At 37.5% G+C, this 25,628-nt stretch overlaps 3 protein-coding genes across 5 annotated transcripts; 2 read left to right on the forward strand and 1 right to left on the reverse strand.

The window, feature by feature from the left end:
* The first annotated feature begins 2,420 nt into the window (after positions 1-2,420).
* On the forward strand, positions 2,421-5,182 carry LOC116292313 (uncharacterized). Its single transcript, XM_031699597.2, has one exon. The coding sequence runs from the start codon at positions 2,554-2,556 to the stop codon at positions 3,403-3,405; it is 852 nt and encodes a 283-aa protein (XP_031555457.2). The 5' UTR covers positions 2,421-2,553; the 3' UTR covers positions 3,406-5,182.
* On the reverse strand, positions 4,902-9,024 carry LOC116292314 (uncharacterized). 3 transcript variants are annotated; one of them, XM_089029076.1, is made up of 3 exons: positions 8,863-9,024; positions 7,632-7,710; positions 4,902-6,860 (listed from the first exon to the last, which is right to left on the reverse strand). In XM_089029076.1, exons 2-3 carry the CDS (start codon positions 7,659-7,661, stop codon positions 6,081-6,083), a joined length of 810 nt encoding a protein of 269 aa, XP_088885202.1. In that variant the 5' UTR covers positions 7,662-7,710; positions 8,863-9,024; the 3' UTR covers positions 4,902-6,080. The 3 variants fall into 3 exon arrangements, with proteins under 3 accessions (XP_088885202.1, XP_031555458.1, XP_088885203.1); XM_031699598.2 differs by lacking the exon at positions 7,632-7,710 and having other exon boundaries at positions 8,863-9,022; XM_089029077.1 differs by lacking the exons at positions 7,632-7,710; positions 8,863-9,024 and adding an exon at positions 7,201-7,481.
* A 729-nt stretch (positions 9,025-9,753) lies between these two features.
* LOC116292297 (adenylyl cyclase-associated protein 1) lies at positions 9,754-24,096 on the forward strand. The gene is made up of 14 exons (XM_031699579.2): positions 9,754-9,948; positions 10,046-10,077; positions 10,295-10,363; positions 12,839-12,916; positions 13,983-14,036; positions 14,873-14,962; positions 15,999-16,081; positions 16,608-16,713; positions 19,347-19,524; positions 20,592-20,767; positions 21,524-21,644; positions 22,074-22,156; positions 23,292-23,435; positions 23,815-24,096. The coding sequence occupies exons 1-14, from the start codon at positions 9,858-9,860 to the stop codon at positions 23,893-23,895; spliced, it is 1,386 nt and encodes a 461-aa protein (XP_031555439.2). The 5' UTR covers positions 9,754-9,857; the 3' UTR covers positions 23,896-24,096.
* Positions 24,097-25,628: the final 1,532 nt, after the last annotated feature.

A 25,628-nucleotide genomic window follows, 5' to 3' on the forward strand; every position in this document is an offset into this window, starting at 1 on the left:
ATTGTTTGTCACACCGAAAATTTACGGTATTTTCTATAATCTCTTATCAAAACGAAATATTATCCCGCCAAAACTGCAACGAAAAATCCTATTTCTCAAAGATACTTGGTAAATCTCCCTATTATTTTCTATATTTTCGGGTAAAAGTTGTTGTTTGTCAAGCTAAAAACTTGGAACTAGGAAATATTGAGTTAAGAACAAAATGTTCGATGATTGGCTAACTCGTTCGGGCCGAGAAAAGCAAAATCACCTGGTATGTTCACGTGACTGTATCCTCATTGACCACATGACAGTTTAGCTTCAAGAAGCAGTACTTACAAAAGTCCGTGAAAACGAACAAAACTTTCACTGATTGGCTAGCTCGTTGCGGGCTGCTGAGAGAAGCAACATCACCTAGTACGTTCATGTGACTGTATCATCATGGACCACATGACAGTTTAGCTTTAAGAAGCAGTACTTACAAAAGTCCATAGAAACTTTTATTTCGGCCTCTTAACCGTTGTTTCTATCAATTTCTAGGTGAAAAACAAAATGTTGTTAATAAACTCAAGGTAACTGAATACCATTGTACATTTTGCATTTTGCATGCACTTTGATTGGTTAGATACTGGATTCAGTTTTGTACATAGTTGGTAATATGTCAGCAGTTCAATAATTATCTCCACAACAGTGCAGCAGACCGAAGCTTCAATTTTTCAACCAAAAGATCTATGATCATTAATTGTGTTTCATTAGCATTTTGGCTGACGGCGCTCGTCTGGAACATCTTCTCTTTCGTTTCAAAAGTTCTAAATATTTGATAATAGATGGATGATTATGAAAATAATTTGAAGATCACTTTGATTAAGGCAGCGGCAGTGGTCAACTATTACTGCATATGTTTTCCAGTGTTAACACCAGTGTTAACTTAATTAATTGAGTTTTCTTTGTTTTCAAGTAAAATCTGTTGTTTATCGAACCAAAACCCATGAACTAGAAAATATTGAGCTATGAACGAAATGTTTGCTAATTGATTATGAAGCGTTTTGTCTGAGAGAAGCAAAATCACCTGGCATTCATAGATGAATTATTTGCTTGCAAATGAGATTTTATGTTGCAAAATAGATTTCATTTTCACTTTGAATAATCTACTCTTGCATCGTAAAGCTAACAATAGATTACCAGTAACCCCCCTCTGTATATGATTAGCATTATTTTTCAATTGGCAGCTTATCTAATTATCTTTGTCCTACTGAGTCAAATGTTTTCTGGATTTAGTCCCTCCATTTCAATCTCACCAGCCCAACACAGCTGATGACCTCACTCCTTGAATAAAACTTTACTGACCCTCCCCTCCCCAACCTTTTTTCCTGGAACAAAAGTGTTTATTTTCAACTTGTTATTCAACAGAGATAAACCTGATATGGCAACCAGTTGGGCATCTTCAAGTAAAGAAATCTAAGCTTTGCTCGTCTTTCTAAGTTATTGATTGATGGTGGAACACATGCCTTAAGAGATTTATTTATTATTTCAAAATCGCATACATATCCAGAAACATGCATTTTTTCGTAGAGATAACTAGCTAAAAACTAGTGCGAGCTGCGTCGGCGTTTCTAATGAAACAGTAATGACAAAAAGGTAAATTATACACCTTGAAAAGATGAAAAAACTTGTTGACGTTTCGGACGCTAGTCCTTCGTCGGAGTAAAAGAGCATTTTTGCATTTTTCGTAGTCCATCTTAAAAAGAAAAATTTTCACAAGTTGATCGCAAAAAAATAGAGTTAAATTGATATACCTTAATATGCGCTACGAAGATGACGTTACGTATAGATTATGACGTCAAAGCAGAGACGTTTGGCGCGCTCGGCGTGCTGTGATTTCTATTTTTTGTGCGTAACCGCTGATCATAAGGACAGCATTTGGTTGGAAATTACATTCAAGGAGTTGACTTTGTGTCTTTGTGTCTGTCCTGTGGTATTGACAGGGCTGTCAACTCTCCCGGATAAACCGCGAGTCTCCAGATTTTGGACCGTATCTCCCGGTCTCCAGATTAGAGTCTCAAATCTCCCGGATAATCCCCGAAGCTAACCATTTCTTGTGAGACTCGACTTTCACAGTCATAAAATTCCAATTATTTTATGTTGTTTGTGTTGTTTTACATCGCTAACAAAATCAAAACGTTCCTCATAAACTGTTCTTGCAAGCAGGCCATTGTAATAAAAGCGATAATCTGATTGGTCAGAAATAAACCAATCACATCAAATGTTACAAAGCGAAAGATGTCTCTTTGCGCGCTTTTTGACGTGACGTCATGTCCCTTCCCTATCAATTCTCCAGATTTGAATATCTCGGGGGTTGACAGCCCTGTATTGAGTGATGAATACAAAGCTATGAACTGGATGGGAAAGTAAAAAGCTGAGCTAACTGGTTTTCTTAAAATAAAATACATATTAGCAAAAAGAAGAGGAGAGAAACGGAGTACCCTTAAAGCAGAGATGGAAGAAGAGACAAGAAAGCACGAATCATGATTCATACAACTGGTCTTCCTGTGGTCATCAGCAATCAAAACAAACATGGCGGACGAATCGAAGCTTTCGTACCGTGAAAAGACAATCTTTGATCTTCCACAACAAGACATCGTATTCGACAAAATATTCACCAATCTCAGCTTAGACGAGATATTTAAGTGTCGTAGAGTGTGCAAGGACTTTAAAAATCTGTGCGAGGGACATTTTAAAACAATGAAAAAGATCGACATCAACAACGTTCTTCAACCTTCCAAAATGACTTCTGGTATCCTTGAACAAATTACACTTGAAAATTCATCGCTTAATTCCATTATTTTAAGGAATCCAAGGTTTCTACTTGAAGACTGTGTCTTAGTAAATATATTCAGTAGGAATTATAGTTTGCAGAAGTTGGATTTGAGCGGTTGTCGAATGCTTACAAGTGTAATCATTGTAAAACTTGCTACATTTTGTCCTCTACTTCGTGAGCTGATCCTCTGTGGATGTCTTTGGGTGTCGCCTCAGTCTCTTATAAAGGTTTTCCAAAGCTGCCTTTGCTTAGAAAGAGTAGATCTAACCCGCTGTTCGAGAACTAATGCGGATTGTATAAAAATCCTGGCTCAACACGCTCCAAAACTGAAATTTATATCTTTGAATTATTGCACTGGGATGACAGATGAGTGTATGGCTACTCTAGCATCTCGCTGTCCTTATATAACTCATGTAGGAATAAGTGGTTGTATTTATTTGACAGACTCTTGTCTTAAAACACTAGCAGCGAAGTGTCCTAATCTATGCTCTGTGGAGGTCGAAGGTTGCAATAGCATGACTAAAGAGGGAATTTATGTTTTGTGGGAGAGAGGTATCAAGACAGATGTACAAAGAGAATTTTTTGAAAAATCAAAGTTCTGGTCTTAAATTGCTATTTTCAAGAGTTATTGTGTATCTCCAGAAATTATCCATACCCCCCCCCCCCCCAGAAAAATTTGGAATTTCTGAGGGGTAGGGGGGTCAGAGAAACAATAAAAACTACAGAGTTTGTATGGAAGGAAATTGCAAATATTGCCAGGGGTAGGGGAGTCCTTAAAAAAATTCCTCCATGGGGGGTGTGGGGAGGTGGTATGGGAGATTTCTGGAATTACACAATAGCTTTTTGAAATATTCTGAGCAATGGAACCAATACTAGTAGTCTTAGCTATCATTTGCAGCATTGAATGCCTTTTGGGCATATACAACTTTTTACCTCAGTCATAATATTTTCCATTTATGGCCACATGTCATTCCCTTGAGTATCATTTCTTTGTTTAATGGTTATGCACGAGAAGACACATGAATGTGGATACAAACAATCTTATTCTCAAAAGAATGACACATGGTCTAAAATGAAAAACATTTTTACACCCAGGGTAAAAGAAAGATGGTGAAAAAATAGACTTTATCTGTGATAGGGAACATGGTGCATTGTGGTCTAGCTTTATTATGCCTTATATGGAAGCTTACCTTGCACTGAGTCCTGAGAGGATTTGTTACCTGTTTAAAAGCTGGGGAAAAAACAAAAAACAATGAAATTTTGTTGCCTAAGAAAAGATGGCCTATTGTTTTGTCCCCCAGAACGATTTAATAGCCTACCTCCGAGATATGCTTTGCTTGTCACACACAAAGGTTTCAGTATGAGGCTACATGCTAAATTAAATTTATTCTTTCCGCCTGTCAGGGATGACTGAGCATTTGGCAAGTAGCCTCATACTGAAACCTTTGTGCGTGACAAGTGAAGCATATCTCGGAAAAGGGCTATGCCTATAGGAAATCAATGCAAGGGGTCTGTTGGGGCTGGATATTGTCCAATGTCCAGCCGTTGTTTTAAGCCTTGATGTGTATAGTAGTTTTGATACACACTGTACTATGAACATTTCAATAGATGTCTATGTTCCTATGTTTCTAATTAACTGTCGCATATGATTGGTCAGAACACAATGTTTAACATTCCATACATATTTTAAGTGTTCACGGTTTTATTAGTTTTAACAAAGAAATAATGCTCAAGGGGGAAAACTCCCCATTTACCACCTCGAATATGACAGTGGCACAGCCCAACAGGGTAAAACCGAAAGCAGAGCACTGTGAGCCCTAACTACTTGGAATTAGATTTACGGTAAGTTTGTGTGAGGAGAAAAAAATGGAGGACTGGAAAAACCGTTGGATTGTCTGAAAGGGAACGAACCAACTCGGTTCACATATTGGGAAAACTGCATGGGACAGGAACCCCGGATCTCAGAGGTGAGAAGTAAGATAATTACCCTAATGCCATCATCCCAAATACTCCAGTTTTGAATAGCTGATATTACAGTTGAGCCAGTAATGAGATATTCTTTTGTTTTAAGAATCATACAAGTGAGGCTATTGGGTCGATGCAATGCTTGTCTCATTTGCATGTATTCATATCTGCTATATTGTTCCTTAACAAATTACAGGGTTATCCTCGATTTCGTATGATAGCTAGTGTAGCAGCATATTGTCATAGCAATGTGACTTAATAGCAACATGAAGACAGGTTGTTGACAAGTAATGTCATTACAGGTAACTAAAGAAGATTAAAGCTAAAAACAGTAACTGTTTTTTAGCTTTAAGCTTTAATCAACATTACTGTCGTTGATTACTTGATATTAAAAATTGCAACTGAATATTTTTTGGAAAATCAGAGATTATGTATTTTATCGGCAAATGTAAAAATGTAAAATCGATCTTTTTGATATTCATGTGACCTGATTTTTAAAGGGGCACTTGGATGAAAATCAATAAAAAATTGGAAATTACTTGAAAATTGTTTAAACTTATCTATATGGCCCAGATAGTAGCCAAGGAACATATTTTCTTCACAGTCAAAAGTGGCGGGAAAAAACTATCAATTTTATTCAGCATTTAAATTGTGAGTAAAAGACGTCATTTACTCAACCCTACTGTTCTTTTCGCTTTTAACCCAAAATATCTCAACAGCAAGTGGCTCCCAGGCTAAAATTTTCACTAATCAGATTTCCATAATTATAGTTGAGTCATATTATCCTCAAATACTTCAATTATTCGGACTTTCAAAAATTGGGGCGTTTTCATCCAAGTGCCCCTTTAAAGCTGGATTGGCTTAGGCCCTCATTAATTATTCATGAATGTTAATTGAAGTAATATGATCATCCGGGTGGATGTAGTCCTGAGAAGGACTGTTTGATGTGACTGACGTTTTGACATCCTGAGCTTATTAGAAACAATAAAACCGCCCACAACACCGAAAGAGTGACTCGCACTCATTAGACCAATGCCGCCAATTACGCTTCTTCATGTAATTAGGCTATTGTTATCGTGGCAGTATAAACATGACCAATCTGACTTTTATTCTTCACTTGACTCTGAAGATGACTTCCGCTCAGGTTGTCGAAATGTCAGTCACATCAAACAGTCCTTCTCAGGACTACATCCACCCGGATGATCATATTACTTCGATTAACATTCATTCACCTGGGTTCAGACCGTTCTATACAATAATTATTCATGAATTTTACAACTAGTTTCAAAATATTCTTTGACAGCCTTTGTTTCTTGGTTTATTTTCTGGCAACAATGATCCCATAAATCATTTCTCTTTCTATTTTCCCATCAGAATTTAGTGGTGGAGTAGTGTTTTTTATTATTTGGTCAAATTCAGATCCTCTGATATCCACCACTCCATGAGATACCCCGTACAGATATTCACTGAGTGTCTCAAAATTATCAAAAGTTGTCCATTTTTGTCCCTTAACGCTAGACAATATTGTTAAACCTGCATTTGTACACAAGTCTTCTAATAATTGTGGTACGAGTTTAGAGATTTGTAGCATATTGTTCCAAGTTTTTAATTGTTCAGGTGGAGCTACTTCTGACAGCCATTTGTAGAATGAGTTATTTGGTGCTAGATATGTCTCTAAGCACGGATATGTCATGAGTAATCTCCCACCTGGCTTCAGACTTTTTGATATATTATCCATTGCAACTTGTCTTTCCTTAATCAGTTGAATAACAAAGTTATTCACAGCTATATCATAACACTCTTTAAGCATGTGTGGAAAGCTATCACTTGAACCTGTCTGGAATGTTATGTTACTATGGCAACCATGAAGTTGTTGTGCCACCTTAATTCTTTCAACATCTGGGTCAACTGCTATAATTTTGCAGTCCTGTGACAAGTGTTCGAGTAGGGCTGCCGTCATGTTGCCTGTTCCACATCCAAGATCAAGGACTAGTTTGGCATCTTGTAGCTGTAATTCTTGGTTGTCAAGGACTTGGTGGGCTACGTCTCTTTGAAAGCTTGACCACCTGTTGTAGTAACTTGCAGCACCAGAAGAACCCTTGAAAAAAATGATGTTAAAACTTCAATTCGCACTGCTGAGGGCCAATCAGATTGCAGAAATCACCAGTGATTTCAAAATAAATAAATAATGAAATAAATGGGATTTAACAGTGGCATTTCTACAGAGTAGCTATTCATTTGATTTTTGCAGAGGGAGGAAAGCCGGAGAACCCGGAAAACCCTCAAAGCACAGGAGAGAACCAACAAACAACTCTACTCACATACTACACAGGAGAGAACCAACAAACAACTCTACTCACATACTACACAGGAGAGAACCAACGAACGACTCTACTCACATACTACACAGGAGAGAACCAACAAACAACTCTACTCACATAAGACACCGAACTCAGTGGGACTCGAACCCTGGTCGCATTGGTGAGAGGCGAGTGCTCTCACCGCTACGCCACCTGTGCTTTCCTAAATAGGTATAGTTAAATCTAACTTCAGAAATGTGATCATATGTAAGATCTTAAGTATTCCTATGAAGGATCTTATTCCGAGCCAGGATGGATAGCGTTATCCAATGGATAAATCCTGTTAATGCTGTTATCCCATAAATTTGATCACTGGATAAAAAAAATAACAACAACAATAATAATAATAATAATAATAATAATAATAATAATAATTGAGGACACAAAAAAGCTAATAGGCCCTTTGCAGCTAAGCAATCACGTGCTGATTAATTCACTGAGAGCAAATGAATGAACATCTTGATTCCCATGGGTGAAATATACTGGTGAGCAAACAAACTTTCTACAACCTGTTTCAAGAGATCGTAATAAAACTGCATTTCGTGACACACTGGTTACACATCGTTTCATTCAGTTCTTTACAAGTACCTAAAAAGAATCACCAATTTAATATAAAAACAAAAATTTTGCAGTCCAGTACAGACACGTGACCGTTAACTGCAAAGGGCCTACTGAGGACACAAATAGTGCTTTCCACCCTTTGTGCAGCAGGGTCCAGGATTGTTTCGATACCAGTACTGATAAATCACACAGGAAAAGCCTTAAAGGCATCCCTCTTGATCGACTTTCCCCCTATAAATAATGACTAGTGGTGACCAAGGATGTTTCTTTATGATTGATTCCAAATTAGTACACAAAATATTGATCCCTCACCCCAAAAATTCAAGTATTTTGATCCCTAATCTTATAGATACTCCCTTGAATTTATTTATATGATCCTGATCCCTCTTCTGTGATCCCTGATTAAAAGTATGTGATCCACTGAAACTTCTACAGCATGTTTTGGTTGTTCCTAGCTTCACTCTGAGCGAATTTTGTTCAAACTAACTGCACTTTTCAAGCTAAGAACAACCAAAACACGCTGTAGAAGTTTTAGTGGATTTTATTAAAATTCAATGAACGAAAATAAAGATTTATGAAGTCCCATATATTGTATAGTAAAACAGTACAATGTATACGCTTGGGCTACCTGTGATCTAACCCCAACCATGAGATTTCTGATCCCACACCCTCCCCACTACTCTGCCTTACAATTATAGCTATGATTTTATTATATTCATTTCATTGAAATCGTTATATGGACCCAGCTTGCATGTGACGTCAAAGCAGCTTGATCCTTGGAACAAAACAAAAGAAACCTATTGTTTTGTCCCCCAGATTGAGCTGCATTCCAAGGTGCTGCAAGGGGTCTACATATAAGCGAATTTTCTTTATTTATTTAATGAGAGTAATAAGAAAATATTGCTGATTAACAACTGATCAAAAAAAGGGTACAATGGATTCTGGCAGTGGAAGTATAAAATGACGCTATAATACAAAATCCCTAATAATCGATGCGTAAACTCGTTATAGCACGCAATGGTGCACATTGACTCTATATTATTCACAGAATAATAATTTCAATAGAAAATAAGATACGAAGCATATACGAAGAAATTTGAACGCTTTCTCGATCGTGCATCGTCCTCTGACTTTAATAGGTCATACAAAAGCCTTCTTTTTTTAATCTTACATTCTTACCTTATTAGAAGAAGAATCCATGTTAAATCTGAGCCAGAGGGATTTTAACACAGGTAGCCCAATCTAAGTAAGTTCAGACACAGGGAACCCATTATAAAGTGGTTGAATTTTTTTTCTTCTCTCGATTAATTGATTAGAAAACGTTAAATTTGCGTTTAGTTATCTTGTCTGTCTTAGGAGCTCTCTTTCGTTAAACCACTCTTTTTTACGCCCAATTGCTTACTATCAATCACGTGACTTTTTGGAGTTGACTGGGGGGCAAACAAGTGGTTGACTGGGGGGCAACTAGCGGATGCTAAATCAAAACATATCAAAATAAGTCCTCAAACTATTGTATATGACTATTTTCATGACATCAAACCAGAAAACAAGAGATTAAAACAACCTCCAAGATTCTACAAGCCATCAAAAAATAGCTATTACCGGAAGTGACGTCTATTGATAGCAACCTATAGAAACGAGTTATTGTACACTTGAAGATGTACAGTGAGTCTTATCAACTAAAATATTTGAATATTTTTGAATTCCAAAATTTTATCCAATGAAAATAAATTGAAAAATATGAAAGAAAAATCTTTTATTTTCACTGTCTAAAGAGCTCTCTTTTGTTAAACTACCTTTTTTCCGCCCGGAAATTGATAGCGTCTAATTTAAATTATGTAAATTAGAAGACTGGCACGAGTCTTGAACATTTTCAAGCTTTTCAATAGCGAATATTTATTTAATATTATATTTATGGGGCAAGGAATATTATCAAGAAAAGAGAAAAGGGAGGTGAAAAATAATTATAAAATAATGATAATTTAATAATTAATAATTATTTGGTGCCGGAAGTGGATTTGCATGAATGACGTAATGCATTGGGGTGGTCAGTGTAATGTCCATATAAGGTATGGTGTCAGTCTCTTCCTGTGCACACCTCTCAAAGTTCAGTCATTCTTGTAAAACAGCCCAAAAAATTCTCCAAAAAAACCTCCATTTAATCACAATTCATCATGTCTGCTGATCTCGGAGCTCTCGTATCTCGTCTTGAGGCTGTGACGACTAAGTTAGAGACAATGGCTGCTGGAAAAGGCAGCGCTGAAGGTAAAAATGAAGTCAAAATTATAACCCTTCGCGAGTTGAATCCTCACTCACTTCAGCTTTCAGCATGATTTACTTTCCTTTTAAAAATTATTTTTAGGGAGTCATGAGATTGTGGAAGCCTATGATGGGGTAAGTGGACTATTATTCTACATATCGAGGTGTTTATCAATGCATTTTATAATTCTTGAGCTGAATAAATAGCGTTGCTTTTGACCTGCACATAAATTATTTGCACGAAATCTGTCTTTTCTTTCATCTTTTCCTTTTAAATTATTCAAAATTATCCTTATTAAATAAATGAAACTAGGCATTCTCTAAAGCTAGTTGTTATTCTTTGTAATTTTAGTTTATTTCTGGAAGTGTTGCAAAATTTGTTGGACTTTCAAATGAGCTAGGTGGGGATGTCTCTGATCAGGTATGTTTGTGTTAAATTTTTAATATAATTCTTATATTGAATGAGGATAAAGTCAGCAGTTTAAAATTATGTTGTAGAGTTTCAACGTTTTGGGATGTAATTGTGGTTCTTTAAAAGGCTAATCGCTTAAACTTGTCTATCATACATGACTGGGGTGATACAATGCAATAGATAGTGATAGACCAAGGAATACTAAAATTTAAACGTCTTTTAGATAAGTAAAGTCTGTATACTGTAACCCTACAGAGAACAGTTCGATCCCCAGATGTGAAGATTGCTGTCAAAAATATCATGGGTGGGCAAGACAATGAGGCAATTTTGGTCAAAAATTTTTGTTTATTTATGTTTTTGCCCCAAACTGCCTCACTGTCATGATACTTTTGGCAATGATTATCACACCTCTGATTATAGAGTGATTTTCATATGATCGTGAAAGAATAGGCAAACTAATAGTTAGTAGTAGACTCTAAACCAATGATTTTCTTTTGTTCTTTATCAACTATTACAAACTAAATGGTCTATTTTCTTTCACGGTCATGTGAAAATCATTCTAGTGCATGGCATTAGCTAAAATGGTTAGGATTTTCAAAAAAATATTGTGGGAAAGTGATATACTATGGTCCTATTTACAAGAGTTTGACAGAGATGTTACAGTCAAACCACCTCAACCTTGAACATGTATAAGTCATTAATGATTTTACTTTTGCATTCTTGATTTCATTATTTGTTTCCAACATTCATTATTGTAAACAAATCTTCAAAACCTAGCATATACAAAAGTCAAGCATATACACAGCTGGATGCAAGGAATATCTAATATTAACAACTTAACTTCCGTTTCCACTATAAACCAGAGCGTGAGAGCCAAGTTAATCGAATTTTCAAACTATTATTTTTTGAATATTGAATATTCGTTTTCAATAATGAATGTTTGAATTGAATAATGAAATCCAGAATCCAAAAAGTAAATGATATTAATATTGAAAGTGATATTGTATCACTTCACTGGTATGGTATTTAGTCACAGCTTTTTTTCATAGATATCAACCCTAAATGTGTAATAAATAAGAATACTAACATAAGATTAATACAATTTATGCAATATTTTATAGTTTTGAATATTGTTTGAAAAAATATTCCAGTTATCACCTGACCATCTTTAATGTTATGGAATACTGTTTGGTGATGTGTTAGATATTATTGATTGACTGATTGAACATATTGTTCTTATGTACGTGTACATTCTGTCGTCACTCGACGCAAAACTGTACTGCATGTCATATGTACTATATTATACTCTACTCCATACTCTAACTTACTCTAACCATTTGAATTATTTAATGGAAAAATATACAATTTTGTACGTATTATTGTTATTATCATCATGTTATGATAGAGCACATGCAGTAAAACCATGAAATAAAAACGATTCAAGTTGTTACTGACAAATAGCTACTGTTTGTCAGTCTAAATTTGTTTTTATATCATGGTTTTACTGCTTCTTCTCAAGATGCAACATCATAGTGAAATTTACATACACTCAATTGAAGAATCGTTGTCGGGTTCAGAAACATGGAACATAAAAGCTGAGGCCGAAGTGGTACATGAGAAATGACATAATTATATTATAATTTATTCATTTGCACCATCCATGCAGTCGGTTTAGAATGCAAAACGCGTATTAAAAACCGTGGATGCAACAGGTCGCCGATCACAGCATGCATCTAATTAACTAACTTCCCATGTGTCATTTCGGTCTCAGCTTCTATGTTCTATGTTTCTGAACCCGACAGCGATTCTTCAATTGAGTGTATATGTATTTTTCTACAAAGATAAGGTTTTCAGGTATGCCAGTTAATAGTTAGGAGTACTGTATTTAATGGAATTTTTTTAGTAAAATCAAGTCAGGAGGCAAAAGACACTCCGATGTGCTAATCCTTTTGTATTGGATTGAAAATTTGAATTAAGATTCCCACTACATATTGATAAAAAATGTTTTGAAATGCAAAGTCTGAAGGGTTTTGGCCTGCATCCATACAGTGACTGTTGTCTTGATCAGCACATACAGCAGCAATGAAGGATGGTTAAAATGAATATTGTGACAGTGAAAATTCACAATTCTGGAGTGGAAGGGGGCCAGAGAAAGAATAAGATTACAGAGTTTGTAAGGAAGAAAATTTGATTGGAAGTTCCTGGGGCTGCGGGGGTATTTTCTTGAACTACTGTTCAATATGAAATAGTTATAAAAAGCTTTATACTATATAAGGTTTATAATCAGTGGTAAGTCTAGCTACTGAAATTACCTACTCTATCTTGGGGAAAACAATCGCTAAACAATGGTTGTAGCTTGTAGGTTTATTTGTCTCAAGCTGTATGCGCTATCTAGCTTTATATTGCATTTGGTATTGCATGGTACACATATTATTGGACAAGGCATCAAATTGTTCAGTGTTTTGTTATGACTATTTACATCAGGTCAAACTCCTGCAAAAGGCTTTTCAAGCCCAGAGGAGTTTCGTTGTTGTGGTTTCAAAGCACAAGACTCCTACTCCAGTAAGTACTATCATAACAATTAACATCCTCAGCATTTCATAAATACCCTCAGCATTATCATTATCATCATCATCATCATCACTGTCATTATCCCCATCATCATCATCACGATCATCATCATCATTGTCATAATCATCATCATCATCACTATCTTCATCATCATTGTCATCAATATCATCACCATCATAATCATCACCATTAACGTCATTGTTACCATCATTATCATTATCATTGTCTACATCATCACCAACATCACCATCGTCGTCATCATCATCACTATCATCATCAACATCATCGCCATCGTAATCATCACCATCACCATCGTTGTCACCATCGCCATCATCATCATCACCATCATGATCATTGTCACCATCATCATCTTTGTCATCATCACCATCATTATCATCATTGTCACCATCACCATCATAATTGTTGTAATTGTCATCATAATTGAGGGGGACACATGACAGTTGCCAACTTAGCAGTCTAAGCTTGTGTGATGTCTTTCAGTGAAATGTGACCACCACTTAACATGTTCATCCAAACCACAGTGATGGTCAAATCATTTGCAGATATTTTGAAACTCTGAGTATTGGTCTGGCCATGAAGGCTAGAACCCATGACCTCCCACAAAACAGACTGGTGTCCAACTAAATGAGCCAACATACTGTAATAAAACATATTCATCGGGGTACAATGTTTCCCATTACATACTATGTGTCATTCCTTAGCAAATGAGATTCTTTGTTTCAGCTTTATCCATATTCATGTATCTTCCCATGCACAACCATTAAACAAAGAAAGGGGTGGGGCAGGGGGGCTACAGCCCCCACTTTTTCCCTTTTCCCATACTAGTCTCTTTTATTTTTCTTACCTCTCCCCCCCCCCCCCCCCCCTCACTTCTCCCATACTAGTCTCATAAATTTTCCAATCTAAGCCCCCCCCCCCCCCCACCTCTCCCTCCTTAGGGAATGACATGTGGTCTGTAATGGAAAAACTGCACCAAGACAAATAACATCTAGTTTCAAAAACAGTGTAATGATCCCATTTAATTTCTTTTCTTTAGGAAACCCTTGCAAAACTTCTCCAACCAACCAGTGATGCAATCAATGCTGTTCAGGTACAAAAAATTCATTTCCCATATTTCTCCTTTCTTTTTGTGCACTGGTTAATGGACTGCTTTGACGATGTGATGGCCAACTTGAATCACAAGACACTATGGGTCGCACAGGGGGCAAAACAAAACAAAGATGTGAAATGACACCACAATATTTGAGAGATTTGTGGAACTTTCCATTTATTTAAATTCAACTCTTGTCAAAATTAATTGTCTTGAACTTTGTGAACTGTAAATTTCATTCTACGTCAATGCTGATTACAGCAATACTGTGACTCACATGTGCTATAGAACAGTTACTGACATATATTATTCACATGATTACAGCAATACCGTGAGGCACATGTACTATAGAACAGTTACTGACATACATTATTCACATGATTACGGCAATACTGTGACTCACATGTACTATAACAGAACAGTTACTGACATACATTGTTCACATTGATTACAGCAATACCGTGAGTCACATGTACTATAGAACAGTTACTGACATATATTATTCACATGATTACAGCAATACCGTGAGGCACATGTACTATAGAACAGTTACTGACATACATTATTCACATGATTACAGCAATACCGTGAGGCACATGTACTATAGAACAGTTACTGACATACATTATTCACATGATTACAGCAATACCATGAGGCACATGTACTATAGAACAGTTACTGACATACATTATTCATATGATTACGGCAATACTGTGACTCACATGTACTATAACAGAACAGTTACTGACATACATTGTTCACATTGATTACAGCAATAACGTGAGTCACATGTACTATAGAACAGTTACTGACATATATTATTCACATGATTGCAGCAATACCGTGAGTCACATAGAGGAAGCAAGATGTTCAACCACTTGAGTGCTATGTCAGAGGGAGTTGCTTGCTTAGGATGGGTCACTGTGGTGAGTAATAATAATCTATTATATAAACATATAATTAAGCTTTGCCTGTTGTACCACAGTGTGGAACAATCAAAAAAGAGCTACAGTAGGCTCCAAACTAGGTGAAAGCTTAAAAGATCACTCAGTGAGCCCACCACGCACAGCCAATCACAGCCCTGGAGCGATCCTCAATTATTGTTTTACATCCACAATGAATAATTTCTTAGCCCTGTATCTGTCACACAGAGATTGAAATAATGTTTGCTGTTTTTTGGAAAGCGGAATGAAATCCTCAATTGATTTACAATGGATAATTTCTTAGCCCTGTATCTGTCACTTGAAAATTCAATTTTTCAAAAACAGATGTCTATGAATGGGCAAGAACGATTTCAAAATGCTACTTGTGGACAAGAAATAGGTTTTTCTGCAGATAATACTTTTGTCATGTCAAGTTTACTCCAGGTCACTGAACAGAGATTGAAATAACATATTTTATTTTATTTTTTCGAAAGTGAATGTGGAATCTTATCCATATTTTACAAAATGCATATTAAAACAATTGTTAAATTCAGTTTTTGCATGATAAATGTACATCACAAATGAGCAAGACCTCTGCTGCTTTCCCTGGGGTATATTCGCTATATGGGTATGTGCCGCCAAACAGGGTATGGTTTTCAACGATTCTACTCTGGAATGTAGGGTATATAAAATCGCACTCGCTCTGGGACAGGGTATATGAAATCACGCTCTCTCTTCTCTGGAACAGGGTATCCATTTTCGCAATACCGGAATAGGGTATGATTTTCAGCGACCTTGCTCTAGAACAGGGTATGAATTTCAGCAATTTTACTCTGGAACAGGGTCAGGGTTCAGTGGGCTCAGCAGCACATCCCTACCCTAAACAGGCAAGAGTATCCCCCTCCCCCGGGCTGTTTTATCTGCCTTAGCCTGCAGCTTTGGCAGATAACATAGCCTTGGTCTTGATAATGTACAATATCATGCTCAACGTGATCCATTAATCCTTTAATAATTGTTGTATATGCTTTCTATACCATAGGTCAAAGGTGGAACTTTCATTAAGGAAACAATTAATTCAGCTGAGTTCTACATTAACCGTGTTATCAAAGACTTTAAAGAAAGGTAATGATATTAGTAACATTTAATAGTAATAGTAAATTTTACTATACTGAAGTTTCAAAGTTCCCTGTAGTGATAGTAAAGAATATGACCTCCAACTCCATGTCTGTAGGCTGTGAGCCAACAGTACACTATGAAGCTACTAAAAACCTGCTGCCACCTTAAACATAACCTTTCAACAACCTAACAGACCAGTTTTGTATTTGATGCATACCAAACTGCAGAATCATTTGCATGGGGTAAGCCTCATTTTATAAGTCAGCTAATAAGTCAAAATGTAGAATAAAACCAATACATTCAACTTTGGGTAGTGGAGCCAAATTGACAAATTTACAGAAAAAATTAAACTTATGCAGTAGCCTATGTAACTTGTGACTAAATGAATATGATTTAATACTCTGACCTTACCTAACAGTAATTATGTAAAGTGCGCTATATGTATGGTACCATTGTTTTTTCATGTAACGAAACAGTAGTAGTGTGCATGTACCTGCCATAATAATGATATTTTTGTTCATTGTAATTCTAGTAATCCCAAGCACGTAGAGTGGGCACGATGTATTAAAAGCCTGTACGAAGATCTTATAACATACGTCAAAGAACATCATCCGTCTGGTCTGTCTTGGAATCCTGATGTGAGTAATACAATGATCCATAGGTTATGTGGTGAAGCAATGTTTTCTCATTGCAGACCATATGTCATTCCCTAGAGTATTATTTCTTTGTTTATTGGTTGAGTATGAGAAGAACCACGAATATGGATACCTTTCAAACAAAGAATCTTATTTTTTAGGGAATGACGTGGCTGTTCTAACAAAAAGTTTATCAAATACTTTGTTTCATGCCTTTAAAATCAGAATACAATCAAATCAACCATCAATTCAATTCAGTTCAAATTCAAATCATTTGACATTCTATTTAAACCAACCCTATCATTTCTTGTCCCATCCCATTCAAATCCCACCCATCCTATTCATCCCACATTATCCATTGTATTCAGTCCTGTCTGTTCCATTCCACTGCACTAACGACCCCAATCAGTCAATCAGTGGTCCTATAAATATTTTCTAGTATACGTATCAAATTTTGAGTGTTGTATTTCTCTGTGTCTGTTGTCTGCGAGGCAGACCCATGAGTTAGTGTCGTCCCTGTATTCTTCCTCGATTTTTCAAAGTTTTTCTTTTTTTACTTATCTTTTGTTCAAAAATGTTCATGTCGACTGAATTTGTTATAAAAGGACTGTCTTTTTGTTTGCCACTTTTCCGCACAATCCAAATATGGAATTGATCATACCACATATGGAGTGAGCTTTCTCTACTCCAACTTCAACACTAGCATATAGAAAAAAACTCGATATGAGATATACTTGTTGGCATTTTGGTATTGTTCCAAAGAGAATGAAATACAGAAACAAGTCCTTGGTTATCTTTTCCGTTGATATTACAAAAGAAACCAAGTAATCCATCAGTAAAAATCAGGTCACTGATGTGCACAAACAATGCCCACACCAGGAGATCCTAGGGAACGCGCGCAAAGGATTGTTTTAGTTGATCAGGCATTCCTAGTTTCAGTTGTTTATTGGCGAACAAAGAGCTATCATTTTACGATAATTTCATAAAAGAATTGAAACCACAATGTACCATTTGACCCATAGGTAATCCTCATAAGAATAGGTAGAATTTTAAAGGTACCATTTTAAATGTATTGCTAGTCCATAACATAGCAAGGGAAGCAAAGATTCATAATAATTTTTTTCTGACTTTGTCGCCATGTTTATTTAGATAGACCGCCCGATCAGTTTTCTTCCTGCGCAATGATTGGCTGGTTTTTGATGGGCTGTCAAAACGAGATCACCTGGCATGGTTATCATTAAAATATTCAATACGAAGCCACGATAAAATGTGCACTATGATTGGTTAATTAGCCTGCATGAGCATGCCTTCAAAAATCGATGGTGCATGTTGACCTGATTAAGTAGTTCACTCTATGTAGTAAAGAGTTTCTAAGAAAAAAAATGAATTTGTTCAATTAACAAAGATTTTTTCTCGGTTTTGTTGTAATCACACAAAATATTAAAATGTGCTAAAAATACAAGATTGGTGATTGATTAGCATGCTTCTTTGAGTTTTGGCGCCATGCAGGAGGTTGTTAAGCAAGAAAGAAGCATAAAAGTTGGCTACTGTATGCTTTGTGCAACTCTTATGCTTCCTTTATGCTCTGCAACCTCTGGTATGCACCCAAAACTCAATAGATGGAAGTATGCTAAATGACCAATCTTTTACTTTTCACCCATTTTAATATTTTTGTGTGTTTAAAAAAATTGACAGGAGAAGTATTTTGGCTATCTTTTCTGTTTGTAATTTTGAATCCTTGCAGCTGAGATTATGACATAATTAACCTTTAGATCAGGCAATAATGAGTAGGGCATGAGGCATTAGCCTGTGCGATATTTCACACTATTTCAAAAAAAGTCATGTTACACTGTCCAGGTGACGTGTTTCACTGCCGTGCAATCTCAACAACTTGCAACTTTTTTTGCTCCTCGGAAAGAAATGAGAAGTATGTGCATGGGCTCTTGAAAAATATGCCTGAAAGTACCACTACGATCAAATTTCTCACTTTTTTTGCCTTGTTTTCTTCCTTCAAAAGATATTGGAGTTTATAAATTGGCCACCATCTTCCTTGATATAGTCATATTCTCAATTCTCAATACTTGGGGAGCCTAAGATTATGATAGATTTTGCACAGTTACCTTACCAGAGCATTCTCTGATCCATGACCCTCAATGAAAACCATGGGGGTCACTAAATAATTAGAAATTTCCTTTCTAGCAATAAATAATATAATTATACAGCTTCTCATTGATCCCATATAGGTAACCAATTATTTTCTTAATTGAACAGGTCTTGTTGATATAGGATTAATTAGGCAGCTATATAATTAATAGGTAATGGGATTTTATGCTCCCCAATCAAGAAATAATTAGACTCGAAAAATTCCTCTGACTGCCAAATTGGACTCGGCCTACGGCCTCATCCAATTTTGGAAGTCCTCAGAATTTTCCTTGTCCAATTATTTCTTAATTGGATAGCATGGAGTTCTATTACATATACTTATTAACAGTATTTAATGTTTATACTAACCAACTAATTTCGAGCTAGGAAGGGGGGTCAGGGGCACCAACGGTTTGAATCTCCCACTGTGGTTGGATTGAGGCTTGAAGCTCGACCCCCTGCCCAGCCCACCAATGACTTGTTTTGCTTTACAGGGTCCTCCAGCACCATCGTCAGCCCCATCAGCACCTGCATCGGGAGGAGCACCTCCACCCCCACCACCCCCTGCTGTCGCACCCCCCACTGCTGCACCAACAGCTACTCAAGCAAATACTGCTGCAGCAAATGCTCTGTTTGGTGAAATTAACAAGGCTGGAACCAACATTGCTGCAGGTTTGTGGACTATTATTTGTAAATTAAAGCATTCTTGGGTGTGTCCCTCTTGTAAGTTAACAGGCAATCAATAGAGGTTTTTCACCACCACGTGACAGCAGCTATGTTAAATGGCAGGAACAATACAATCGTTTTACATGAAAAAGAATTCAATTTCCAAATGCAAAGGGAATTTGTTCTGCCGTCTAACCACAGGCAGTCCAAGCTGTATTATGGGCGTGAGCACGTGATTGTGCAAACCCTCTATAGCCCCCATGTAAGTTATTCCACCAACTAGTTCTTAGTGATTGCTCATTGTTATTGATATGCAAAAGCGTAAGGGAAGTTACATTTTTTATTTGAAGGGGGGGAAGGGGGGGCTGTCGGATTCCTAGTAAATGTTTTTTAAATGATTGTAAAACACCCCCAATTCCATTTGCTAAGAAATACATGACTCTCCTTTTAAGTCAACAAGGAAAACGTTTTGTCAAAATAAACAGGTTTGACTCTCCAAAAAAGTTAACATTTTTACTGATGAACTTAGTGCCCTCTGAAGCTTGCCTCTCTCCCCCTTCTGTCGGACCTTAAAAAACGTATCTTTCTTACCACTAAGATATAGTTGGTATCGTGTTATAGGTGTCACATGGGGATGTAACAAGGCCATTGGGGGATTGCCCTACCCCTTTAAACAATGGAGTCTTGTCAAAAATGTGTACCAAAAATATAAGAAATGGCTATAAAATTTCGATAAAATCATTGAAACGTGAAATAAAGCCTCGAAATTTTACCCGATCATTGAGAAATAGCACTTCTTTCGCTCTGTGTGGTTATTTTTTCAATTTAGACCGATTAAGGATTAAAGGATTCTTTTTCTTACTGGTGGGGGAAAGAATCCTTGAAACAGGCAAAATTCAAAAAATAACCATTACTCATTTGCCTTCTCATGTGCAACCATTAAACAAAGAAATAATACTCAAGGGAATGACGCGGTCTGAAATAGGAAAACAGTGGATTACGTGACTCTCAGTGGATTACGTGACTATATTATATGAAATAATATTTTGTGTATGTCTGTTGATGATGCGCAGGTCTGAAAAAAGTCTCTGATGACCAGAAAACCCACAAGAACCCAGCCTTGCGCAAGACTGCTCCTGTACCAGACAAGCCTAAGCCGGCAGCCAAACCAGCTCCCTCCAAGGCAAAGCCAGCAGTGGCAGCTAAACGACCACCTGTCTTTGAGCTACAGGGGAAGAAATGGGTGGTGGTAAGTGTGCTGGGATAGATCTTGAAGAATGTGTTGGCACAACTTAATAAGCCTTTTCATAGTTTAAGAATCGATTCCACTGCGCATGCAATTTTATCCCGAATTTCTCACCTTCTTTTGTCTAAACCTTCTTTTGTTCTTAATTAAACAAAAGAAGGTGAGAAATTCGGGATAAAATCGCATGCGCAGTGGAATCGATTCTTAAACTATGAAAAGGCTTATAGACCTATTTCACTATGACGTCACATCAAAACAATCTATTGTTTAAATGCAAAGGATCATGGTCATCGGAGGGGGTCAAATCAACGCAAATTCACCGAAAATTGTTCTAAAACCCGTATCAATCCACGAAGAGAAGTAGAATAGCCAGCAAACTCTCAGAATATTTTTTAGTACATATTGACACATATTATATCTGTAAACCAGGCCATTTTAGATTAAACTGATTCGCTAGGAGCAAATTTTGTTGAATTTTCTATTGGATTTGGCGATTCTATCCCCCACATAAACAAGCAGTGACTTCATAGTGAAATAGGGCTATTACATGGTTCTTGTTGGTGAAAATTTATGTCCGAGAACGGAGACAATGAGCCATATACATCCCGAGGGCTGCAGGCCCAAGGGATGTACAGGCTTATAGCCGACGTTCGAGGTAATTAAGTATTTTATTTATCAATTGAGAAGGTTTCCTATCAAATGTTTGTATATTTGACGAACAGGTTTCCTAACAAGTTATCTTTGTTGTTTTTTACCCAGGATTATCAAGAAGAAAACCGCTCACTAGTGATTGATGGAGAGATGCAACAGACTGTGTATGTGTACATGTGCAAGAACAGCACACTGCAAGTGAAGGGCAAAGTTAACTCAATAACACTTGGTTAGTATGCCACGCAAACACTGCCCGTCGTGTGCTATCAACCAGAGAGTATTCTATTGCTTGGTATCAATCAGCTGAATGAATCTCGTGAATCTCATTACCAGCCTACAATGACAGGCAAACACTGCCCGTCATGTGCTATCAACCAGAGAGTATTCTATTGCTTGGTATCAATCAGATGACTGAATCTCATGAATCTCATTACCAGCCTACAATGACAGGCAAACACTGCCCGTCATGTGCTATCAACCAGAGAGTATTCTATTGCTTGGAATCAATCAGCTGAATGAATCTCATTACCAGCCTACAATGACAGGCAAACACTGCCCGTCATGTTTATTGACCCGGCACAGAGTATTCTATTCAGCTGATAGAATTTCATGGGTCTTGTACTAATCTTCTGTATTTTACCATTGATTCTTTTTCCAGACGGCTGCAAGAAGTGCGCTGTGGTGTTTGATAATGTAGTTGCCACTTGCGAGTTTATTAACTGTCAAAGCGTCCAATGTCAGGTAAGGGAATTGAGAAAACTTTATAACAGCGCCTCAAAAAAAAAAACATTAAGCAGTCTTCTGTTTTTGAAGAAACATCTAGGACCGCCTTTATAGAACTCTAGAGGTGACCGCTCAGAAAGTTAACAGACTTTTTTCATGTTTGTTGTCGCGGTTGAGACTGTTTTTAATCTGTGATATAAGCACACAACAAAAATGTTCAATGAAATTTATGTTTAAAAGGTTTTTGATCAGGCGTAGCTCAGTTGGTTTGTGCGCGGCCTTTGGAGTTAGAAGTTCACGATTCGAGCCTCAGCCGGGATCTCCAAATCTGTTACAACTTCTCTCTGTGTAGCTTCGACTTTGAATACTCTAAAAACAGAGCACTGATGGAGAGAGGGGGTAAAGTGCGCACCATCGGCTTCCATTGATAGCAGTTGCATTTCAACTGAAGGAACTACTGATAAATATAGCTACTTTACCCTTGTTTTGAACAGCACACGAAACAGCATGCGTTAATGCTCAAATCTTGTTAAAAGTGGGATCAGGCTCTGGAAATCAAGAGAGGCGTAGCAGGGACGCCTGGGCTCTTTGGTTCGACCTCAGTATCATAATAGTAGAGCTCAATGGGTCTCTTTTTTGATTCGATGGTCTTTCTTCACTGTTTCCGATTATCCTCCTTCCTCAGAAACTAACGTCTGAATTTGTGAGTTAGTCGTGCACAAACATAAGCCAAGACATTGTTTCGGGGTTCATTAAATAGGACGTTTGCATGAGATGGCGTCATTGACCTCTACTACCAGACTCCCTTGCACACTTTCTTTTGTTCATTTAATTATCACCAATTGTCTTACCATTCTCATGAGGGAATACAAATTTAAATACGAAAGAAAATTCGAGAAGCATCTTGTAATGGAGTCTAATGACGCCATCATGCAAACCTCATATAGACCACTTGCAGCATGTCGGAATGCAGCTCAATTTAGAGGACAAAACAATAGGTTTCCAACTCACATGACATTGAAATTCCTTTGTTTTGTCCTCCAAATTGAGCTGCTTTGACGTCGCATGCAAGGGGTCTATTGGTTTCCCCAAAGTTTATATCTGAGCCCTATATGATTGACAACTTCTGTTCACTTATTGGTGGTCGTGTTAGGTTAACGGTGCAGTCCCCACCATCTCTATCGACAAGACCGATGGCTGTCAAGTCTACCTGAGCAAGGAATCCTTGACATGTGACATCATCTCCGCCAAGTCCTCTGAAATGAATATTCTTATTCCAAAAAGCGATGGCGATTTCGTAAGTACACGAAATGATGTCATACTTTTGCTAAATAACGTCATTTGTTAACGTCATAATTTCAGCTGACGAAAAGCTACTGTGTAGAGATGCCACATCTAGATCCCCATTTATCTTATTCGTTCACCTCACGTTTCTGAAATATTGAATAACTGAATGATTATAGAAAAAATTGCATTTTCACAATTTCGAAGCGTCCCAGGACTTCACTTCACTTGTGTTGACAAGGGCTTTCCAAATATTGATTGACACCCACGACACAATGCTTGAGACCCTAATTTCAACAATGGGTAATGGGAGGGCATTGAAACGTAATGAATACTCCCACTGGTTTCAACCTTCCTTCAAGCTTTATATAACTGTGGTAAAATTATTTCAGACGGAGTATGCGTTACCAGAGCAGTACAAGACCAAATGGGATGGCAAGTCCTTTGTCACCAAGACTTCCGAGAGTTTTTAGATCTCAAATCAGCACGTGCTCCCATAATAACCAGTAAAATTGCAAGTAAAGAACCATCAACCTGGTAACAAATTGCACATGGTTTTATTCTGCCATCATTCCTTAAAACGATAAACAATTTGTAGTATGATTATTAGAGAATATACACTTTGGCTGTGAAGAATAAGTCTTACAAAATAAATTTTCCATAATTTTGCATCATTTCTGATTGAAAGGTGTTGTAAATCATGGGTAATATATTTAAACACGATCAGAAATTCTTGCTACGCTGTGCGCGACTGAGCTTGAAACGGGCACCATTCCCCGCTCGAATTCGAACTCAAAATACAAACCTAGTTTTAAGTGGAATTGTTAGTCAAACGTCGAACTTCACGTGAGCCGAACCTAATTGAAACCATGGAAAACAAGGCAATCTACTTTGATGTCATTAGGTCCGGCTCTTGAAGTTCGACGTTTGACCTAAGCTCTAGTAGACAGCTATTGCGGTTTCCTGATGTTTCACGCCCAGAAACCGCCTATCTTAGGACGGGAAAATCAGGCTTAGTAATGCAAGGCGTTGTTGAGTTTATATCCCTAAAGTGTACGCTTACAAAAAATAAGACCCTGGTGGCAGGGTTACCTAGAAAAGATTCCAAGTCTCTAAGACCCTTAAGGCAAAGTGAAAATAAGCTGCTTAGTTTCGAAAGATAGTGACAGAGCGACTAATGTTCAGTGAAAATCATTTTGGATATGAAATTCATGAGAAAATGAAAGTCATAAAAAATGCCCTGATTCCATGAGGCCTTGGAACTCCATTTCTCTCGGGGGAGCGTCGGTGCCATTTAACAAAAGATTTCATATTAGCATCCATTGTTAAGGGCAACACAATGACCGCCATGCTTTTGCCTTACGTTGCGCCTTTCGTTGCGCCTTTCGTTGCGTTTTACGTTGCGCCTTTCGTTGCGCCTTTCGTTGCGCCTTACGTTGCGCCTTTCGTTGCGCCTTACGTTGCGCCTTACGTTGCGCCTTACGTTGCGCCTTTCGTTGCGTTTTACGTTGCGCCTTTCGTTGCGCCTTACGTTGTGACTTAAGCCTTGTTCACACTAGTGTCGTAAGCATCGTCAATCGTAATCGTAGTCGTAATCGTACGCTTACGATCTAGTATAATTGAATGCGACGCAAGCCGAATCGTAAGCCTCGCTTCCTTGTTATTTTCCAGCCAGCTTCGAAATTTTCATCATGGCAACGAGTGTGGTAGTTGGTCAATCCTTACGACTACGATTTCTTGGTCCACATTCGATCGTCAAGTGAGCGTAATCGTAATCGTAAGGAAACAAAACCTTCTGATCTAAGCTTACGATTACGACGCCGTTACGATGCACCTTACGACGACTCTTAAGACTACGATTTTTGATTGCCACTAGGTTTTAACGCTCCTTACGAATGCGATTACGATTATGATTACGACGGTAGTGTGAACAAGGCTTTACGTTGCGCCTTTCGATGTGCATTACGTTGCCACTTGCGTTGCGCCTTGCGTTGCCCTGTCTCCTTCTTAAACCCTTTGCCACAGGACTCGATTTATCCACTGGATAAGGATTTATCCGTTGGATAGCGCTATCCACCCTTCGTACTATCGGTGCCCTGCTGTATTAATTAATATACACTGTCGATATGAAACGTGTTAAAATCCCCTATGCTTTCTGTCAGTGCAACAATAGCAGATATTAGCGTACCACTGCATTTCCTTTCGT

The sequence above is a fragment of the Actinia tenebrosa genome, unplaced genomic scaffold (assembly GCF_029948245.1).
Source record: "Actinia tenebrosa isolate PJP-AT-01 unplaced genomic scaffold, QUT_ActTen_1.0 PGA_scaffold13__45_contigs__length_12533684, whole genome shotgun sequence".
Classification (NCBI taxonomy): Eukaryota; Metazoa; Cnidaria; class Anthozoa; order Actiniaria; family Actiniidae; genus Actinia; species Actinia tenebrosa.

Coding starts and splice junctions, on each gene's coding strand:
- LOC116292313 (XM_031699597.2), top strand. CDS start 2,554: ATGGCGGACGAATCGAAGCTTTCGTACCGTGAAAAGACAATCTTTGAT.
- LOC116292314 (XM_089029076.1), bottom strand. CDS start 7,661: ATGCAGTTTTATTACGATCTCTTGAAACAG. Junction 6,861..7,631: donor ATTACGATCTCTTGAAACAG/GTTGTAGAAAGT, acceptor ATTTTTTTCAAG/GGTTCTTCTGGTGCTGCAAG.
- LOC116292297 (XM_031699579.2), top strand. CDS start 9,858: ATGTCTGCTGATCTCGGAGCTCTCGTATCTCGTCTTGAGGCTGTGACG. Junction 20,768..21,523: donor AGGGGAAGAAATGGGTGGTG/GTAAGTGTGCTG, acceptor TTTTTTACCCAG/GATTATCAAGAAGAAAACCG. Junction 21,645..22,073: donor AGTTAACTCAATAACACTTG/GTTAGTATGCCA, acceptor TTCTTTTTCCAG/ACGGCTGCAAGAAGTGCGCT.